We start from the raw sequence: 23,382 nt of genomic DNA, 5'->3' as shown, positions 1-23,382 counted from the left end.
ATGCGTATGTTTTAAAGTGTGAAAATTAGTTTCCAAATTAAGATGGAGGTGCCGTTTTTGTAGTGATAAAAATCATATAAGTTCAACGTGTGTAACTTACCCGGTTACATTTTCTCTTATATTTGATACTAGTGAAATGACACGTGGAATTACGGAGTTGTTTAAACGAAACAATTTAATAATATGTTTTATGTATTAAGTGAACGTAAATGCTAAAGTCATTTAGTTTAATGACCTGTGGAACCACATATTCCGACTAAGAAACTTTTCATTGTTTTTACAAACATATTGATATTTTTAACTTATTCAGAATAAATACAACTTTTTTCCAATTTTGATCACAATTATTATTTTTCTTATCATAAAAGCTACATTACAACATTTTATGGAGACATGTAATTAATCCCGTAAAGAAAACTTATATTTGAATATTTTTATTAAAAATAATTAATTATTTTAATGACATCATCATGAGAGGCTTAGAAATTTTTTATTGCTTTTTTAATTTTTTTTTTAAACTTAAATAATTCTTATTTATGATATTATTATTTTAGAGATTTATATTATACTATAAAATATATTTTAAATAAATAAATTTAATTAATGTTCATGACTTCATCAAGATGGCTTATATTTTTTTTCTTTTTAATTTTTTTTAATAAAGAAATTAGCCTAATAATGATATCATTATTATAGGATTTTTATAGAAACTATAGATAACGTGTGTTTATAATTTGGTGAAAATAAGTGAAATAAAATAACGCGTGTTTATAATTTAGTGAAATATTTAGTACTGTAATACCTTATAACTTAAATGATTAATGGACTTTGGAAGGTCCACCCATGTTTGTCTTGGGAGATCTATCCAAATTAGATTAGATAGCTTATTAATATGGAGTGATATCATTCTAAAAATGCAACAAAAATAAGACGTGTACATTTTCTATTTTTAATACTTATAATATAAAAAAACTAGTCTTTTCATATTGAAATTATTGATGTATACATCTTGATGTGACTTGAGGATAAATTATGCTTGCTAACTCATGGAATGGAAAATTATGTATACTAAGAATGCTTTAATGATGAGAGGAGTTCATACTCAAGAGTAAGACTAATTGTTATATCAGTGTGATATCAGCATTTTTTTTTTTGTTTCAGAATTAAATTGAAGTTAAACACTACTAACAATGATATACTTTCTCAAAATAATTGAAATCCACATTTAATTATCTCAACTAAATTAAAATACTTTTATTATTATTATTTAACATTATAATTATACTAGGAATATAAATTATTATTATTATCATTAACTTTAACTATAATTATTAAATTAAATCTAATTTAAATTTAAAATATAATATAATTTGATTAAAAAAAATGTGGCCCAAATTCTAATTTAACAAACCCAAAAAAAAAATTCACATCAGCTTCTTCCTTCTCTATAACATTTCATCTTCTTCATTCTTCTCCGATAAATATCAAAAGAGAGAAATTCATGAGAAGAGCAAAGAAAAATAATACTAGTAATAATAAATACAAAGAAAAGGGAAAAAGAAGCTAAATCCCGTCCAACAACATTTCACAGGAGGACAATAAAAGGGACGAACGGCTGGACGATGGGCTTGGCGGAGGCCTGGGCGGCCCGCTGCCAACAACGCCCTGGTGGGCGGTGGTCTGGACGGTGAGGAAGACACGATTGTTGGGAGCACTCTAATGATGCACCTATCGTTTACATGAATAAATGAAGACGAAATAACTTTCAGAGGACGGAAGGCATGCACATAAGTTAAAGAAAAAGTAAGTTATAGGCATTATTAGTATAATGATATCTAGCATCCTCCAACAATAATCATCAATAAAAGATAAATCAGACCACCCAGCGCATAGCGTAAGTCATGCAGACCGCTTTTAATTCATAATTCCTAAATATTATTGTATAATATACGTGAGCAACATACATGCTACATCGACAGATAGTGAAAAGTTTGTTGCACACTTTTCGAATAATTCAACATATAATAGCGAGACGCGTGAAAGAACCTCCTAGAATTACAATGAACTTATTTAGTAATGTTATTTGGGTAGGTTTAAATATAGCCTTAGATCTATAATTAACATTATCAAAATAATAAATAAATAAATACATAAGGAAGTACTTATAAAAGAAACTTTAAAAAAACAAAGTACAAACTAAACGGCATGATTCATGCTTGACATGAACGTATTTAAATCTTAATTGTGCTTTTTCTTATCTTCTTGATTTGTCAAATATTTCAAAATAATTATGACATGTGTATTTGATACGGAGTAAAAAATAATGGTGTAAATCACGGTATGAAGGTTTTCATATATGAAAACATAATGTTTGATTTTGTCTACTTGACATATTAGCAAAACCCTAAATAATGTTGGGTCATGTTCATGTTGTGATTACACCTTTCTGGTAATAGTGGGCCGGGTTACCCCTTAGTCCTTATAGCCCTTAGACTATCGTGATTCTCATGCTGTCTTTAGAGGGTCATTTGGCCCATTTTTAAGATTGAGCTGAATTTTTTTTTTTTTTGAAAAGCAAGTAAAACTTTTATTAACCAACTGGAAAACGTTACAAGGCCCTATAAATCTATACAAGTGAAAGCATGTATGAAAATATTGTAACTATATAAACGACGTACTTCTAAATCAATTAAGGGGTAGAGCCCATCAACACAGCGGCACTTGAAAAAACGAGCTGAGATATAAGAACCGTACAGTACCGTCAAAGCGGTGACAAAGTCGGCAATTATATCGCATTTAACCAAGCGATGATGGGAGGACTACACCAAAAAAGATATAGAAATAACAACGATGAGTCGGTCAAAATAACGACCAACGGAAGGGCTATCGGAGTAGATTAGCCAACGCCGGATCGTTGAGCAATCGATGAAGTGTAAGAGGAAGGATTTATGATCCATTGGTGCCAGTCGATCGGGTTCTTTTTAATTCTTTTGGAGATCCATGCGAAGGTTTGGATTTGTATCTCGGAAACAATATTATCAATGTTCCAAACTTTTTTGTTGAAAACTTTATCATTTCGATGTTTCCATATTATGTATGTTGAAGCCCATTTAGTTGCTTGCCATATGTATGTGCCAATGCTCGAAAATGGTAATGATTGGTTGTTAACGGCTAAATCATGAAAGGAGGTGAAGGTGTTATTAGGGAGGTTCCACCATTTTAGAATTGCGGCCCAAACGTTTGATGTATTAAGGCAATCGAAGAGGATATGATTAATGGTTTCGGCGTGATTGTTACAAAACGGGCATAGGATGGAATCAAGATCAATATTACGTTTATCAAGCTCGACTCGGGTTGGAATTCTACCGAGTATGGTGCGCCACATAAATATATTAATTTTTTGCGGTAATAATTTGTTTCTCGACATTGGAGGGGCGTTAACAATATTTTCAAGTTTTAGGTTGTCAAGAATTGTAGCTAAAGCTTTGGTCGTGAATATTCCGGATTGATCGAGGCTCCATTTCCAAGTGTCGGGGCTTTCGGATAAGCTTATAGTTGCGATTAAATTGTTAAGTTCCGACAATTCATTAAGTACACGCCCGTTAGGAGTACGAACCCAGTTCCATGTTGCGTGTATGGTGGTCGAGTGTGAGGATTGTACTCGCTCGGATATAAGGGCTTCTTTATTAGACTCGAGCATGAAAAGTCTATGGAATTGGTTGCAAAATTTTTCCGTTCCGCACCAGTTTTCAAGCCAAAATTTGGAGTTGTTGCCATTACCGATGCTTTTAGTAATCGAAGATGTGAACTGTGCGCCAGTGTCGTCAGCGATTTTCCCCGCTTTGATTATCTCTTTCCATATTGTGCAACCTGAAACATTTCTAGAAAAACCGTTAGTACAAACCCCCCCTCCCTCCCCGTAAATGCTTGATATGATCTTAACCCAAAGAGCGTTTTTTTCGTTATGGAATCTCCACCACCATTTGCATAGTAGTGAGATGTTTTTGTTTAGTAAAGACCCGATGTTCAACCCACCTTTATCGTAGGGTGATAAAACGTGTTCCCATTTAATCCAGTTTATTTTATTATCGTTATCAGAACCGCCCCAAAAAAAATTTCTTCTTTTAGATTCGAGTATGTTAATTATTTTAATTGGTGCGTGGAAAAGTGAGAAGTAATATAATGGGAGGCTAGAGAGGACGGATTTTATTAATGTGAGGCGGCCTCCGTATGATACGGATTTAGCCTTCCATTCGGAGAGACGTTTGTCGAATTTATCGATAACCGGTTGCCACGCTGAAGCTTTCGTAGTGGGAACACCTATAGGAAGGCCTAGGTATGTGAATGGGGTGCTACCTGAAGAACAGTTGATATAGTTTGCCATTTCATCAACCTCACTTTTAGGCACCCCTATACCATAAAGATTGCTTTTTTTTAAGTTAACTTTTAGGCCAGATATGTTTTCGAAGCATTTTAATAGTTTGGATACATTTTTAGCATTGCGTTTGCTCCATTCGCCAAAGAAGATCGTGTCATCTGCATATTGGAGATGCGAGACGACGACCTTGTCGTGACCGATGCAAACGCCCCGGAGCTGATCGTTTGTGATTGCACGTTTGGCAAGAATGTTTAGACCTTCAGCCGCGATGATGAAGAGGAATGGGGAAATTGGGTCACCCTGACGGATTCCTCGTCCTGGAGAGAATTCCGCCGTAGGGGACCCGTTGATTAGGACGGATATGGTGGAGGAGGATAGACAAGCGTGGATAAATTTTATCCATTTTTGTCCAAATCCCATGCATTTCATGGTATCGAAAAGGAAGTCCCATTCAATGCAATCGAATGCTTTTTCGAAATCTACCTTAAAGATAAGTCCTTTTTGTTTTTTTCTTTTGAGTTCGTCAATTATTTCATTCGCAATCAGGACGCTATCTAATATGTTTCTTCCTTTTAGGAAAGCAGTTTGTTCGATGCCTATTATCTTATGTATTACTTTTGATAGTCGATTGGCTAGGATTTTAGTAAGGATTTTGTAATAACTACCGATTAAGCATATTGGACGATATTCGTTAAAACCAATTGGGTTGGATTTTTTTGGAATTAGTGTGAAGAAAGATGCGTTACAGCCTTTAGAGATTTCGGTGTTAAGCCAAAACCAATCTAAGGCCATAATGAGATCACCTTTAATCAACGACCAATATTTTTTGAAAAATTTCAAGTTAAAGCCATCAGGACCGGGTGCTTTAGAGCCGTCGCAGTCTTGAAGTGCATTCCACACTTCAGATTCAGAAAATCGGGCTTCCAGGGATGAATTGTCGGATTCGCTTATGTAATAGCGATGGGGGTCGTTTTCGAAAGGGCAATGACCTTTACGTTTAGAGGATTTGAATAGGGAGTCGAAATATTTTAGTGCTTCGTTTTTTATGATGTTTGGTTCTTCAGACCAAGAGCCGTTGTAAGAAATTCCTCGGATGTTATTTTTATTTGATCTTCTTTTAATGTAGTTATGGAAGTATTTTGTGTTTTCGTCACCCTCGAGGTTCCATTTGATTCGGGATTTCTGTTTAAGCATATTAGTTTTCTTCTTTTCTTTTTCTATGTGTTGTACTTTGTTAGTGTTCCAATTATTTCTTTCGGTTTCAGTTAGAGGTCTGGTTTCCGCGAGTTTTTCCCATTCGTTTGAGATATCTTTATGAAATTTAAGTTCAGTTTCTGTTTGAATTTGAGCCCAAAATAGACATACATGTGTGGAACTCAAAAACATTTCGACCAAAACATCTGCACACTCAAAAAAGTATAATTGCAACATGACATGATGTATGAAAGACATAGTTAAAAAGCAAATTTTCAAATCTTACAACAAACTGACTTTTCTAATTTAAAGCACAATCAATGCCCCAAAACATCTGCCACAATTCGTTCAGTTGGAATAGCAACCAAGGAATTAAGCTTACACATGCTCAATGTAAACTTATCATCCATATCGAGTTCGCTAGGCGACATATCATTCGGTAGCATCCAATCAAAGCAATGTACCAAGTTTGAAACTATCAACCCGACATTCAACAATCCTAAATTCATTGCAGGACATCCTCTTCGACCCGTTCCGGATATCATCAGCTGAAAATTCGGTCCCCTGAAATCAATTTCCTTATCATCAAACCTCTCGGGAACAAATTCAGCCCAGTTTTCAGACCAAACACTTGGGTCACGCCCAAAAGCCCAAACATTTACATAAACATGCGTCTCTTTGGGTATGTAATAACCATTTATCACTACGTCTTGTGTAGATACATGAGGCATTAATAACGGAACAACCGGATATAATCGAAAAGTTTCCTTGATTACCATATGTAAGTAACTCAACTTTTCAAGATCGGTTTCTTCGACAACACTCTTGTCTCCTACGACGTTCTTTATCTCGTTTTGGAGCTTCTTCATAACTCTTGGGTGTTTAACAAGATTAGATAACACCCATTCGATAGTGCTTCTTGAAGTGTCGATAGAGCCCGATATTACATCAATTAAAAGTGCTTTGATACTTGATCTATCAATTGCGTTTGATGGATTTTTATCGTCAGTTGAATATTTGTCTTTGACAGACAACAAAATGTCCAAGAAATCTGGTTCATCCGATCTTTGAATCATGCTGGCATTGCGTTTTTCTTGCTCGTTTATCAAAGTCTCTAACATTGCATCGATATTCTTACTTAACGATTTAAATTGTGGAACCAACCCCTGCATATTGGGATTAATAGAGAAAGAGATGCATCATATTGTTAATGTAAAACGTATTAAGTAACATGTTCAACCAAAAATTCAAAGATTGTAAATGAGCCAAGCTACTCCAACTCGGCTCGGTAGAAGCTCAATTTGAGCCGAACTGAAACAAGATCAAGCCCGAGTTTGAAATAACGGAGCTCAGGCTTGAGTCTTCTTACATTGAGACCGACTCGCGAGTATAAACAAGTCTTTCACTTATATATCAATTGGAGTATTATTTTAAAATAGTATAATAGAGTAACAATTATAACTATATTACATTACCTATATAACCAGTGGCGAAGCTTTTTGAGGACTGGGATGGGCTCTTGCCCCCCCAAAAGTCTGAGTTATAACGAGCCTTTTAGATATATTTTCAAATACGCGGTTGTGGTTGAGTGGTTTCTTGAATACCATACATCTTTAATATGTAAATTGGCGAGGGTTCAATTCCTTCTTTCAGTTTTTTAATATGTAAATTGGCGAGGGTTCAATTCCTTCTTTCAGTTTTTAAATGGTGTTTTTAATTACTTTAACTGCTACAAGTAGTAGGATACACGTTTAAACATTAGTTACAAACTGAATATATTTTCTACATACAAATTGTTTTCTCATATAACATAATTTACACAATCTTTTTTTTTTTTTTTTTTCTTTTTCTTTTCTAAATACTGAATTTGAATGATGATTTTAATAATTTTTCTTTAAATGTCGATTATAGTACATAGTATGCTTTTATATTATTATATACTTTATTTTCTTTTTTGATACTTATTTAAATTTTAAATTATTTTGAGCTAAAATTTATCGAACTTGATTAGAAGATTTTCTATCGTTCAAACTCGCCCCCTCGACACATGATTTCAAGCTTCGCCACTGTATATAACACATAAAAAGTCAATCTCAAGTCGGGCTCGAACTAAATATATTAAACTCAACAAACCGAGCTTGAGTTTAGTTATGCTCAACTCGTCCCTAATAATTATTGTTCTAGCACAACTAGAGTTCAAAAACGGTCAAACTCAAACGCATATTTTACAATTTCGTACTCGAATAGCTCGTTAATTGCACTACTCTTTACCAACCCTACCGTTAAATACGTTGACACAATCTTATATCCATGTTAATAGTAACTAATTACCACTTACTATAAAGCGTACAAATATGAAATTTACCTGAAGATCAAAGGGTTTAAGCATTGGTATGAAATCAGCCAAGTTTTTAGTACCAAGCGCTTCGGCAACATCATCGACTAATTTCTTGAAAACAAACGTTTTGTCATTTTTGAATCCGAAAAGCATCCTACACGTCATCCCTTCGATCACACGACCTACAAATTCACCCAAATTCACAATTTCACTCGATAAGCACCAAACTTTAACATCCTTAATCATCGCCTTAATCTCTTCATTTCTCATTTTCGCAAATCCATTAATCTTCATAGGAGTAAAAAGCTCCATTGTACATAACTTCCTTACGTTACGCCAATATTCGCCCTCTGTTAATAATATTCCTTTATTGCCGTAATAAAGGTACTTTGCTAATTCGAGTTTTGGACGAGATGTTAAAATAGCATCATGGGTTCCAAAAAAGAGTTTTGCGCCATCTGGAGACGAAACTACGACACAATTGATTGATCCTAGATGAATGGACATAATCGGTCCATAACGTTGAGATAGTTTATAGAAGGCGCAATGTGGGAGTTTTCCTAGTAAGTGGAGGTTGCCGATAATTGGTAACGGAAAAGGTCCCGGTGGTGATGTTTTACGGTGGATATGGGTTGAGTAGCACCACCGTAGAATAATTCCGGTAAGGATGAAGAGTGGAACTAGTGTGAAAGACACCATTGTCTTGTACAGTAATAAGTAATAATAAAATAATGGTCCTTGTTTGCAAGTGTTTGAAGATCTATAATAAAAAGGACGACTTAATATCGTATGTGTCTTTTCAACTCAAATAATGTATCATTGACTAACATGTTCTTAATAAGTCGTGTATTAATCTCGCCGTCTCTGTTTTTGTTTAACTTGCATAACTATATACTGTAGTATAGCTTGAAAAAGCGCATAAAAACGGCCGTACGTTTTATGAACAATAACCCAACTTTCAGGGAATTTCAATGATCAATATCGTAGGAGATTTCATATTCGAACTTCAGTAGCAATGTGTCTTCCGCAGTCCAAAAAAGTTCGAAACAATCATGACATGAACTGATTAGACCGTATATATATGAGTAGTTGTTGTGCATGTAATCCATAGTTTTTAGTTATTTGTCGTTTAATACATTCGGTTATGTAATAACGTTTACTTTGTGACTATTGATTAGCTATGTGTGTGCGCACTTTAATATTTTATATCAATAGTTAAATTGTATACACACTCAACCGAGTGTGTTGACACACTCGATCGACTGTGTCTAATATGCACTATATATACGGGTCTTAACCTCCTTTGTGAGATTGCACATCCTAATAACCCCAAATAGTATGTTTTGCGTCTCAGTCGATCCCAATACCAAATACCACCGAATAGCATTGTTTAGGAGTCGTTCTAATCTAGATTCAACCCTAGATTCGACTATTTCGACCCCGATACGACCCAATTCACGGTTTACCTTCGTTCTAGTGATTTCCGCCACTAGATCGGACTACAAGCGACTTAAGATCCATAGAAACAACATCTACATTAGTCTTAGTTTTGAAAAGTCACGGAATAAACCTTTTAGCCGTAATGTAATCGGTAATTATCTCCGAAGATTCAATCTCAAAGTTTTAGCTGGATCTCAACTAGATCTCGGAAGAAAAAACCTATTGAATGGCATCAATGGCTCCTTAACCCTTCATTTTATGTGGCATCGCCTCCAAATCACATGGGAATCGGTTAATGTGACGATCGCTCCAAATTCATATGGACGAACACGTCATTCATCGATTTCATTGCGAGGTATTTGACCTCTATATGATACGTTTTGTAAACATTGCATTCTTTTGAAAAGGCACACCATAAATGAATACTTAAATCAAAGGTTTTCGACATCTGATGATTTCTACATATAGACAATCACCATAAATAATAGTTTACAACAGTACTTTCGTTGACAATGCAGTCAAAATAAGATACATGGTGATGATTTGGTGAATGCAACGTTTCCTTGAAAAATATGCCATGTAAGACTCCATGCACATAGCTTGTCTAACATATAAGCAAACAGCGGAAGACTTCTAGGGAACCTGAGAATAAACATGCTAACAAGTGTCAACACAAAGGTTGGTGAGTTCATAGTTTTAGTGTTTCGCATAATCTGTATATAAAAGTGGATCACAAGATTTCAGTTGTTTCATCCAGAAACGTTTATCAAAAGTTTGTCAATAGATTCTACGTAACAGAGCACCCTGGTAACTAAACTTAACGTATATATAATTTGTACCCTTTGTATAATCATCTTAATAATACACGCAAACCAACATGTACGCTTCTCAAATAGCATACGTCCGTTAAAAGGCTAGCGCTCTAGCTCGGACGGGGATATCAAGCCCTATGGATCCATATACCACTATTCGCGCCCACCAGTTCTTATAACCGGCAGTTACTAGTTACCAAAGCTAAGGGATTTTCGGTTCAAACTCAGTGTAGAATTTAGTATGTACTTGTATCCATTGCGTTTAAAATAATGTGCATGTATTCTCAGCCCAAAATATAGTTTGCAAAAGCAATTAAAAAGGGAGCAAATGAAACTCACCTTAGCAGTACATAAAGTCGTTCACCGAAATGTGACCGAAACTTGGAATACCAAATAACCGTAGATCTCAACCTAGAGAACATATGTTGGTCAATAATTGTCTATCAAGCTAGGTCAGGTCATAGTGTATCGCAATCCTAATGCTCGAGATCGACATACAATAGTTATCAAAAGTTGTTTCAAAAAGTTAATCTGATTCAATACAATAGTTGAATGATCATAGCAATCGAACCATTTTAACATTTCCTATAGTTTCCCAATTCTTGTAAAATTAAACTATAGTTTTTATGAAGCTTTTAAAAACATGATAGAATAGTCAATTTTGACGATTGTTCAACAAACGAGACATGCCTTATTTAAGAATTCATTTACTTGGCTAGTAATATTTAAAAATCCATTTTATCAATCCCGTAAACCATTTATTTAAATCTTAATTGCAGATTCAAAAGCAATTTCAATTAACGTCAATCATAATTCAGTTGATCATATCTTTTAATCCGTTCATCGAAACTATTCGATATCTAAATGAAAAGTTATTGATTTTTGCCAGCTTTCCGAAAACATGTATATCATATACCTTTTACCAGTAATATATATATTTAATTCGTGATTCATTATAAACTGTTTAACGACAAAATTTAGCATACAAACATGTATAAATATATATACTCGAGCACTAGACATGTATACATTATTAATTTATAAAAGATAAAATATAAATGCTTACTTATCAATATTGTGATTCAATATTTCAGAAAAGTACGAAGACGTAACGGAGATGATAAACACAAGGTTTGATTCACAAATATACCCCCGAACATTACCCATAACCTCCTTGGCAATAACCCATAATTTCCTTAGCTCTATCCCGCTTGAAAACTCATTTTGAAAGTGACACGCTCATGACCTCGTCGTAATATTTTATGTAATAATAATACTAATAATAATAATGATGCAACTTAATAATAATACTAAGATTAATAATAATCTTAATAATAATAATAATAATAATAATAATAATAATAATAATAATAATAATAATAATAATAATAATAATAATAATAATAAATAATAATAAATAATTAAATAATAATATTAATAATAATATAGAGAGAGATATGTATGTGTGTGCCTCTGGAACCAGAACTCGATTTCATTTATAGACAATTCCTGAATCCAGCCTCCATGCGATCGCATGGGTCTGAGGCACAATGGCCATGCGATCGCATGGCCCCTTTTTCCAGCTCAGGTTCGTTTAACTTCTTCCTCGTCGACATATTTTTATATTATATATATAATATATTTAATTTATATAATTAATTATATATTATATTTAATTCACGTGCATAGTTGACTTGAACTTTTCGTTCCGATGACTCGTACGTTTACGCTCGACTTATGTCCCGCTTCCGGTTTCTCGAACGCATTTTCGTACGCTTAGAAAACTAATACTTTTCGTTTCGCGAATCGTATCTTTGCCAAAATATAGCCTTAAGTTATCCATAAACTATACCACTCAAAATATATCTTAAACTTTCGAGTGTTTTGGTCATTTACTTCTATAAATCATCGTCTCGCTATTTGTTAATATATACCGTAATATATACATTTTCATTTTGAAATAGTGTTTTACTGTAGCAAAGTTTTTTAGCAAAGTTTTTTAGTGTAGCAAATAGTGATTTTCGAAAACACTGTAGCTTTTCGGGTACTGTAGCAATTCGAAAATACTGTAGCAAATTAGTGTTTTACTGGTTCATCTTAAACGTTTTAGTTAACTTATCTAAATATTAATCGAATCAATAATCGAATGTTAATATCGTTTACTAAATAACTTGAAATCATATATATATATATATATATATATATATATATATATATATATATATATGCAAATTAAGTTATATATATATATTGTTCGTGAATCTTCGAGAACAGTCAAAGAATAATTGATTACATGAATATAGTTCCAAAACTTTGAGACTCAACATTACAGACTTTGCTTATCGTGTCGAAAACATTAAATCATTTAAAGATAAAGTTTAAATTTGGTCAGAAATTTCTGGGTCATCACAGTACCTACCCGTTAAAGAAATTTCGTCCCGAAATTTAAGTGAGGTCGTCATGGCTAACAATAAAAATGTTTTCATGACGAATATGAGTTGATAAATAGAATTTTTATCACCGTTGAATAATATGGATAAAACAATCCAATTACTCGAAGCGTATGAGGGAAGTTATCGTAATAGAGTGAAATGGAGAATAGAGATGCGTCTTATCTCTTGATGTAGTAACGATTGATTTCCGAAATTTAAGGAATAGAAAATCTTCATTATCTAAATAAGATTTGATTCTTCGAAATTTGCGGAAATTAGGATTTTCTTTGATTAAATGCGTAATCTGCCTCGATTGCTATGTCTGACATTTCGATATAAATTGACCTCTTCCGTTTCATTTATTTTCACCACTCCTATAATCTTCTTCATTATTTAATACTTCTTAATAGATTGTGAAAATGCTTCATCCAGTTCTGATTCTTGATATACTCCTAACTTTCATATCTATCATTCTTCTTTTTCATCTGCCGCCGGAGGAATCTATTCACTTTTACTATACTCTTGGCTTTATAGTGTTTTTAGTTCTCCCCTGTCTTTACGTTGCAATACTTATTGATATTCATGGTTTGTAATTTATGTGTTTTTATCGGGCTTTATATTCTCCGTTATATCTCGTAGCTTCATGCTTTCGTTTTTCCTTCCCGGCTTCTAGTCAAGCGAATAATGGTCCAGAATTCGTAGGTATGGAGTTTCGAATGTTCATAACATACAAATCAGAGAGGAAAGGTAATAGCACGATTTGATTTTTGTCAAATTACCAGAATATTGGGAAAAGACCGAATCATCAAGAAATATATTTTCTTGATATATTTAGAGATTATATAGAATGAAAGAGTTATGTAACATGGTTCATGATGAGGGTGGGATCTGTGAACCTTTATCACGTTCCATTAGAAACTCAACATGACTTACTGTAATATAATCACGTTGATCAAATGCCATTATATTATAATAACTCATGCTTCAATTCCCAACATTACTTCAAAACATCCATTTTTTGAATTTTTCAGATTTTAGAAACTAAAATAGTTTATTTTATGATGTAACACAGATAGCGCGGAGATGAATGATTTCAGATAATAATGATTATGAAAATATCTTCAGAAATATGAAGGATATTTATAATGGGAGATACGATGATATCTTAGAATATTTAAGATAAGATGATGATGAAGAATATTGTCCGCAAATGTTTTAGAGTAAGGAGCAAGGTATTTGCTAATGATTTTAGCAGACACTGAATCATTTGAATTCTTTGAAGGTAGTTTTAATCTTTGTGATTTGTCCACAGCCTCCTTCATAGTTTGCTCAATCCGTTTTTCAGTTCCAAACCTTCTCTTTTTCTCAGCTTTACCACCATACTATTCTTTATCATTAAACTTTTGACTGTTAAGGTCGTTTACAGTTTTTGCTGCTTCATCAGCATTTTTCCAAAAGTCGGAGAACTAGTTTCGCAGTTTGGGTGTTTTTCAGAAACTTCACCTTCGAAGTAAATAAGTCTAGGAGATAGACATTATATGTATATATATAACTGTTGGCGTAGAATTGCTGCGAAATTCGAAATACTGATTGCTAATTCCCGGTAGTTGGTATGACAATTACCGTTACATGATGTGAATGAGTACATGATAGGATTTCAATGAACAATTATAATGGTTTTTCGGAGAGACTTTAAGTCACAGATTAATGAATTTGCTGGTACATTTACTGTTAATGTGGTGGAACATGAAAGGTTCCCCAGTAACAAAATCGTATATGCCAAAGTTACAAGTCTGAAAGGTCGTCGTTGACTGGTTGAACGGTTGATAATACTGGATACTTTTGAAAAGGAATTGCAAGGTTATTTTCGGCAAAAACAATGCTAATGGATCTTGCACATATTTAAAGTCAAAGTATAGCTTTGAAAGATGTAGAGATCTAAGAATGATGTCACCGGTTCAGAGTTATGACTTGGATTCTGATCCGTCAATATCAGAATATGTAATTGAATTTGTATGAAAATGATTGTATATCGTTGTGAGCATTGTTAATAATTTTTGAATCAAAGTTGAAGAATGTACAGTGTAACATATTAATTGCTAACTTATATATTTCTCGGGTATTACCTACCCGTTAAATATTTCACAATTAATACTTTGTACAAAAGAATTTTTATTACCGTCTTTATGAAAATATATGTATGTATATTTTCTTCAGATGTAACACAGATTTAATGAGTTAATATCATATTAAGCTCATTTAATTTTCGGCTTGACTTAGAAATGATTAATCTCTAAAACATTAAAGATTACATAATCTTTGCGGAGTATTTCGCTAATGTAATCAATACTTCATTATTTATTCTTATTCCTCGGTGAAGGATGTTGATGCTCGTGGAATTTTTGTGGACCTTACAAGGCACAGATGATGTTTTCTAGAAAGTGTCGAGTACATCGAAAATGAAAATGTAAAATCAATTATGTAATTGAATAATACACTTGGTTTATTATGAAATGGAATTCATTAAGTTGAAACAGAGATTGTAGTTAACAATGGTTAAGTTGTTAAGGAAGGATGTACATCATTGCATATTAGTAATATGAACTAACCTAGAAGTACCTACCAGTTAAGATTCACGCGTAATAGCTTAGTACGAAAAGATTTATTTTGATTTCAAATTTCATATATATTAAATATACATAAAATTTCTTCAGGGGAAATGAGTTAGTACTTCATCGGTTATTGTTGTTGGTATTTCTTGGTAACTACGATGCGTATGACGTTGATGTTCAAGGTACATATTGTGATGTTGAGGCTTGTGGTGCGGATGTTGTTGGTGGTGGTAATGGTACTGTTGGTGTTGTTTTCGGTGGTACTGTTGATGCCGGTGATTCTGCTGGTGCTTGTAACCTTTGCACCATATTCTCCAAAGCCACTACCCGAGCGCGAAGCTCGTTGACTTCTTCTACTACACCGGGATGATTGGCGGTTCGAACGAGCGGATGAATAAGATCCAGATTTTGAGAGAGTATATGATCATGACGAGATATTCTGGAGATGAGAGAGAAAATGGTATTACGAACAGGTTCGCCGGTAAGTGCTTTAGGTTCTTCGCCAAGAGGGCAATGTGGTGGATGGAAGGGATCGCCTTCTTCTTGTCTCCAATAATTAAGTAGACTACAAACCCATCCCCAATTCATCCAGAATAGATGATGGCTAATTGGTTGATCCATTCCGGTTACACTGTCTTCGGAATTCAGGTGAATATCCATATCGGAATAACTGTCAGAGTTTAAGGAATTTGAACTAGATACGGGATCCATCTTGTATAATTAGGGAGATGATTTTTGATATGAATTAGATTATAGAATTTAGTTTGGTATTCTTCAATACATAATTTACATATGTATATATAATACCAAATTCCATAAATCACGGAGAAATTTTCAGAAGATGTCAGGAAAAGTTTATAGTAACAGATACGCTAAGATATGAATTTTGTCTATACACTATTCATGGAATCAATGCAGTAAAACGTGTCTAGACTAGGAATGATAAGCAGGTAATTTTCGACAAGAAATGATAAGCAAAACTTTTGACATGCAGACACGGTCGAAGTCCAGACTTACTAATGCATCCTAACAACTATCAGTTAGACACACTCATGCAAGACCTGGTTCACTAGGACTAACGCTCTGATACCAACTGTGACGATCACTCCAAATCCATATGGACGAACACGTCATTCATCGATTTCATTGCGAGGTATTTGACCTCTATATGATACGTTTTGTAAACATTGTATTCTTTTGAAAAGGCACACCATAAATGAATATTTAAATCAAAGGTTTTCGACATCTGATGATTTCTACATATAGACAATCACCATAAATAATAGTTTACAACAGTACTTTCGTTGACAATGCAGTCAAAATAAGATACATGGTGATGATTTGGTGAATGCAACGTTTCCTTGAAAAATATGCCATGTAAGACTCCATGCACATAGCTTGTCTAACATATAAGCAAACAGCGAAAGACTTCTAGGGAACCTGAGAATAAACATGCTAACAAGTGTCAACACAAAGGTTGGTGAGTTCATAGTTTTAGTGTTTCGCATAATCTGTATATAAAAGTGGATCACAAGATTTCAGTTGTTTCATCCAGAAACGTTTATCAAAAGTTTGTCAATAGATTCTACGTAACAGAGCACCCTGGTAACTAAACTTAACGTATATATAATTTGTACCCTTTGTATAATCATCTTAATAATACACGCAAATCAACATGTACGCTTCTCAAATAGCATACGTCCGTTAAAAAGTTAGCGCTCTAGCTCGGACGGGGATAACTGAAAGGACCCGTTCATATACATTATAAACGATTCACAATAGTTGATTACATTGCGAGGTATTTGACCTCTATATGATACATTTTACAAACATTGCATTCATTTTTAAAAGACAAACTTTCTTTACATCGAAAATTGACAGGCATGCATACCATTTCATAATATCCACTATCCAACTATAAATTGATTTAATAATAATCTTTGATGAACTCAATGACTCGAATGCAACGTTCTTCAAAATATGCTATGAAAGACTCCAAGTAATATCTTTAAAATGAGCAAATGCACAGCGGAAGATTTCTTTAACACCTGAGAATAAACATGCTTTAAAGTGTCAACCAAAATGTTGGTGAGTTCATTAGTTTATCATAATCATTTATTTCCATCATTTTAATAGACCACAAGAATTTCATTTTCAGTTCTCATAAATATACGTCCCATGCATAGAGACAAAAATAATCATTCATATGGTGAACACCTGGTAACCGACATTAACTAGATACATATAAGAATATCCCCTATCATTCCGGGATCCTCCTTCGGACATGATATAAATTTCGAAGTACTAAAGCATCCGGTACTTTGGATGGGGTTTGTTAGGCTCAATAGATCTATCTTTAGGATTCGCGTCAATTAGGGTGTCTGTTCCCTAATTCTTAGATTACCAGACTTAATAAAAAGGGGCATATTCGATTTCGATAATTCAACCATAGAATGTAGTTTCACGTACTTGTGTCTATTTCGTAAAACATTTATAAAAGTTGCGCATGTATTCTCAGCCCAAAAATATAAAGGGTAAAAAGGCAAATGAAACTCACCATACTGTATTTCGTAGTAAAAATACATATAACGTCATTGAACAAGTGCAAGGTTGGCCTCGGATTCACGAACCTAAATTAATTATATATATTTATATGTTGGTCAATATTTGTCTAACAAATTAGGTCAAGTCATAGTGTACCACAATCCTAATGCTCGAGACTAATATGCAAAAGTCAACAAACGTAAATTTGACTCAAAATAATTTCTAAAAATCTATACATGATTAATATATAGTTTAAATATCGTCGTTTTATATTTTTAAATATTTTAAAAAGATTTATTAGAGTAAATAATATAATTTATTTATTAATAAATAAAATTTTATATTAAATTTATATAATCAAATATACTTTTATATATATTAAGTAATAAAATTTATAGGGTTCATTTAATATCATAAAGATAATATGATAGGTATTATTAAAGTAAGTTATTACACATAGTAAAATATGTTTGTATCACATATTTATTTTATAAAATAATATCTATAATGATAGTAAGTAAAAGTTGTATTATTTTGTAATAATAATTATTATTATAAAAATATCAATATTTATAATTACTAAGATGACATTATGATAAAACGATAATTCTAATTATGATAACTTTAATATTTACGATAATTTTTAATATTATCTTTAAAATAATAATTCTATTTAAAATAATAATAATAATGATATTTTATAGTAACAATGACATTTCTATTAAAATGATAATTTTTGTTAAAATGATAGTTTTAATACTAACGATACTTTTAATAATAATAGTAATGATAAAAATAATAAGAACGATAATTTTATCTAAATTAATATCTTATTATATTTTAATTTCATCATGATACTCTTACTCATTATTTCCTAATGGTTTCGTTTAATAGCTTTTAATCGTCTTTTATATCGTGTTCATAATAATGATAATAATAGTAATCAAAATATTTAGGTGTTACAATTATTTGTTTTAATTACACTAATATTAATAATGATAGTTACTATAATATTATTAACGATAATACTAATAATTATCTTAATGATAATATAGTAATAATAATAATAACAATAACAATAACCATTTTTAAATAATGATATATATATATATATATATTAATAATGATAATAATAATAATAATACTAATAATAATAATAATAATAATGATAATTGGATAATAATAATAATAATAATAATAATACTAATTATAACTTTAACGATAATAACGATAGTAATAAAAAAAACAATTTTTAATGATAAATCCCTTTTATTGATAAAGATAATAATAATGATAATAATAAGATAAAACTAGAACGACGATAAAAACGACGATAATAATAATCATTTTTAATAAAAATATCGAAAATTCAATTGATTATAACTTCTAATCCGTTCATCGAAACCATTCGATATCTAAAGGAAAAGTTCTTAATTTTTCGCTAGCTTTCCAAGGACATGCATATCTTATACCTTATCTCAACCGCAAGTGTAACTAATTCAAGATTCAACCTAACCTGTCTAAGGGCAATATCAAAAGTACAAGCATGCATAATCCTAAATACTCGAGCACTAGTCAGGGATACACTATTAGTATGTAAAAGTTAAATTATGAGTACTCACGTATCAATATTGAGATTCAATATTGCAGGAAAGGTACGTAGACGCAACGGAAATGATAAACACTATATTGACCTCACGAGCATACCCATGAACCATACTCAATCACCTCCATAGCTATAACCCATAATTTCCTTAATCCTATCCTACTCGAAAAAAAATTTCGAAATCACTCGGACAACACTCCGTCGTAATATTTTATGTATACTAATAATATCTTGAAATAATACGGAGTAAATATATATATGTAAATCGATTGAGAGAGTTTAGAGAAAAATATTTTTAAGTTTCTATGAAATAATGAAACCTATTGAATTCTATTTATAATAGATTTTTGAATTATTAAAATGAATTATTAAAGTATGAATTATTAAAGTGAATTATTAAAGTGAATTATTAAAGTATGAATTATTAAAATGAATTATTAAAGTATGAATTATTAAAGTGAATTATTAAAGTATAAATTATTAAAGTATGAATTATTAAAGTGAATTATTAAAGTTAAAGTAAAGTAAAAATAAAGTAAAGGTAAAGTTTAAGTATAGTAAAAGTATAAAACTATGTACGTATTATACGCGTATAAATATATATAATATTAATTTAAATCTTTATATATATTTAATAAAATAAAATATAAATATCGTTATCTTTATCATACTAGTTAAGTAATGAGTTGTCAAAAGTGGTTCTAGATATTTATAAAAGTTATATACGTTTTAATAATAAAGTTTTTTTTAAACTGAAAACGTTTTTGTACGTTTGAAACTAAATAGATCAATCGAGTCTTTATGAGATTCAATCTTCCACTATCCTTTGTCTAGTTCTCAATGATTGACAATTTGTTCTTATTTATAAATTACTTTACCATTTTCCGAATATTGTTAAAATGGAAAGATTTCTCAAATCAACATGGGCCTTTCAACAGAGACTTGTAATCATAATTTAATATATCTGATAATTCAATCAGTTGATCTTATCTTCTAATTCCATTGATAAACATTTTGAAACAGATACAATCATATAAAGTATTTAATCTAATATTTCGTTTACGTTTCAAGTTATAATATATATACACATATACATATATAATCATATTCGTTTAATGGTTCGTGAATCGTGGAACTTGGTCGAGGTTGAATGAATGTATGAACATAGTTTAAAATTCTTGAAATTTAACTTAACAAATATTGTTTATTGTGTCGGAAACATATAAAGATTAAAGTTTAAATTTGGTTGGAAATTTTCGGGTTGTCACAGTACCTACCCGTTAAAGAAATTTCGTCCCGAAATTTAAGTGGAAAGGTCATGAATGATAATAAGTATGTTTTCATGATACATACGGGCTGAAAATTTGAGTTTTATCATCAGCGAATAATTTGGATAAACAATCCATTTATATGAAGAGTACGAATGAAGCTAACATAGAAGAGTGAAATGAGTAAGTGTAGATTCATCTTATCATTTGACGTAGATATGATTGATTCCCAGATTTCAAGGGATTTGAAGAAAATCTTCTTAATAAGATTTGACTCTCCGGTAATCAAGGAAATTAGGATCCGCTTTAAATGCGATCGTCCATTTTAATTATTCTGTCAGAGATTTTCTTATAAATTCACCTCCTTCGTTTCCTTACAATTCACACCTTCTGTTGATGCATTTTATGCAAGTCCCTAGACATCTACCCACGTCCATTGCAGGTACAACAGTTTACAGGCCACCATGATTGCTCATTATTATCCTGTGTTTGTATGTGGTTACAGGAACTGCAGGAACGAGATTTAGATGTTTGACTATGTTAGACTTAGTCAGACGTACGAGTGAAGCCTCACTAGTACGGCTGACAGGCTCATATGCACGGTTGATGCTGAGCTAAGTCACAATTACAACCTAAATGAGAAGACACGAGTGAGTGATCACCCGTACGGCTGATGAAGCCAACTCGTACGTGTGATGAATGAATCGTATAGGTGAGTTAACAGCAGGGGTATATAAAGTCTAATGTTCTTCATTTTAGGTTAAGCCTCTTATTTGTTACACACACTCAGATCTAGTGAGCTCCTCCGATTCTCTCTCAGTCCAAATCACCCATGTGGTGAATAATAGCTCTAGGTGTTGATCTAATCACACTTGATTTAGTTGTGGTTTGACTAAATTAATCAAAAAAAAACTTAACCTATTCACTAGAGGGTTTGATTCACTTATTCTGCCATTGTGTGAGTTAAATCTGTTGATTTCTAAGTTCCTAGTCATGTTTCATCACCTTCTATTCTTTCCCCCTCAACTCATATTTTAAAGTATTCATCAATATGCTCCATCCAGCTCTGATTCTCGATATACTTCTAACTTTCATATCGGTCATTCTTCTTTTTCATCTACCTCCGGAAGAATCTATTTACTTCTACTATACTCTTGGGTTTATAGTGTTTCTAGTTCTCCCGTGTCTTTATATTGCTATATGCATTGATATATGGTTTATAATTTCTGGTTTGTCGTTGAGCTTTATATGTTCCCTTATATTTCAAAGTCTCTGCTTCTGTCTTCTATAATCATTATCATTCACAGTTAATGCTCTCTTTTATTTGCTGCAATTTATACCCCAATTTCTATTTCGGAGTTTTATCCTTTCATTTCTTCTTCTTGCGATTAAGCACCGCTTGTAATGGTCCAGAATTCACAGATATGAATTTCGGAATGAACATTGTTAATGTTCTAGGAAGGAAATTGTGATAGCACGATCTTGACTTGTCAAATTACTAGAATACCTTGGAAAAGGCCGAATCATCAAGAAATATTTTCTTGATATTTTAGAGGTTAAATAGAATACAAGAGTCGTATAACATGGCACATGATGATGTTATGATCTGTGAATCATCACGTTCCATTTAGAAACTCAGCATGACTTACTGTAATATAATCACATTGATCAAGTGTCATTATATTATACTAATTCATGCTTCAGTTCTCAACACTACTTCAAAATATTCCTATTTTAAACTTGAATCTTTCAGAATTTAGAAACTAAAATAGTTTCTTTTATGATGTAATACAGATAGCGAGAAGAGGTAAATGATTTCAAATAAGAAAAATTAGGAAAATATCTTCAGAAATATGGAGGATATTTATAATGAAAGATATGATGATATTTTAGAATTTCTAATATCAGAGGATGATGAAGAATATTGTCCGCAGGGGTTTAGAGTTAGGAGCAAGGTATTCGTTAATGACTTCAGCAGGTACTGAATCATTTGGATCCTTTAAAGTCAGGTTCAGTCTTTGTAATTTGTCCACAGCCTCCTTCCTACTTTGCTCAATCCGTTTTCCAGTTCCAAAACTTCTCTTTTTCTGCGCTTTGCCAGCACACTTCATCATTATCATCCAGCTTTTACCATTTAAAGTCGTTTATAGTTTTTGCTGCTTCATCAGCATTTTTTCCATTTTCGGAGAACCAATTCGTAGTTCGGAGTGTTTTTCAGAAACTTCACATTCAAATTAAGTCCAGAAGATAGACGTTATATATACACATATAACTGTTGGCGCAGACATGCTGCAAGATTTCAAAATACTGATTGCTAATTCCCAATGATTCGTATGGCAATTCTCATTACAAGATGCGAATGAGTAAATGATGGGGTTTCAATGAATAATTATGATGACTTTTTGAAGAGGCTAAAGTCAAAGGGTAATGAAGTTGTTGGTACATCTGCTAATAATATGGTGGAATGTAAAAGGTTCCCTGGTAACGATGGTGTATATCTCAAGGTTATAATAAGGTTAGTCTGACTGAAAAGTCGAAGTTGACTTGCTGGAGCTGTGACAAAACTGGCTACTTTGAATAGGAGTCGCAAAGTTATTTTTGCTAATAAATGCCAAAGAATCTGATGCGGATACGTTTTTTAAACTTTTACTTTGATTTCAAGAGTTTTTCGGGTACATAACTGTGGGTAACATGTGGTTGGATCATCATCTCGATTGCTCATCATTCGAAGTGTCTTCAGAAATTTTCGAAGGGTTTG

General features: G+C 32.3%; 1 protein-coding gene across 1 annotated transcript; it reads right to left on the bottom strand.

The window, feature by feature from the left end:
* Positions 1-5,844: 5,844 nt before the first annotated feature.
* LOC139855993 (cytochrome P450 CYP736A12-like) lies at positions 5,845-8,609 on the bottom strand. The gene is made up of 2 exons (XM_071845234.1): positions 7,938-8,609; positions 5,845-6,738 (listed from the first exon to the last, which is right to left on the bottom strand). The coding sequence occupies exons 1-2, from the start codon at positions 8,607-8,609 to the stop codon at positions 5,890-5,892; spliced, it is 1,521 nt and encodes a 506-aa protein (XP_071701335.1). The 3' UTR covers positions 5,845-5,889.
* Positions 8,610-23,382: the final 14,773 nt, after the last annotated feature.

The sequence above is a fragment of the Rutidosis leptorrhynchoides genome, chromosome 6 (assembly GCF_046630445.1).
Source record: "Rutidosis leptorrhynchoides isolate AG116_Rl617_1_P2 chromosome 6, CSIRO_AGI_Rlap_v1, whole genome shotgun sequence".
NCBI classification, from domain to species: Eukaryota; Viridiplantae; Streptophyta; class Magnoliopsida; order Asterales; family Asteraceae; genus Rutidosis; species Rutidosis leptorrhynchoides.
The sequence above is the reverse complement of the archived record's forward strand: the minus strand, read 5'-3'. Positions and strand labels throughout refer to the sequence as shown.

Bases quoted from the DNA above. Each gene is read 5' to 3' on its own strand.
- LOC139855993 (XM_071845234.1), bottom strand. From the start codon at position 8,609: ATGGTGTCTTTCACACTAGTTCCACTCTTCATCCTTACCGGAATTATT. The intron at 6,739-7,937 runs GTAAATTTCATA...CCCAATATGCAG, and splicing joins TTAAACCCTTTGATCTTCAG to GGGTTGGTTCCACAATTTAA.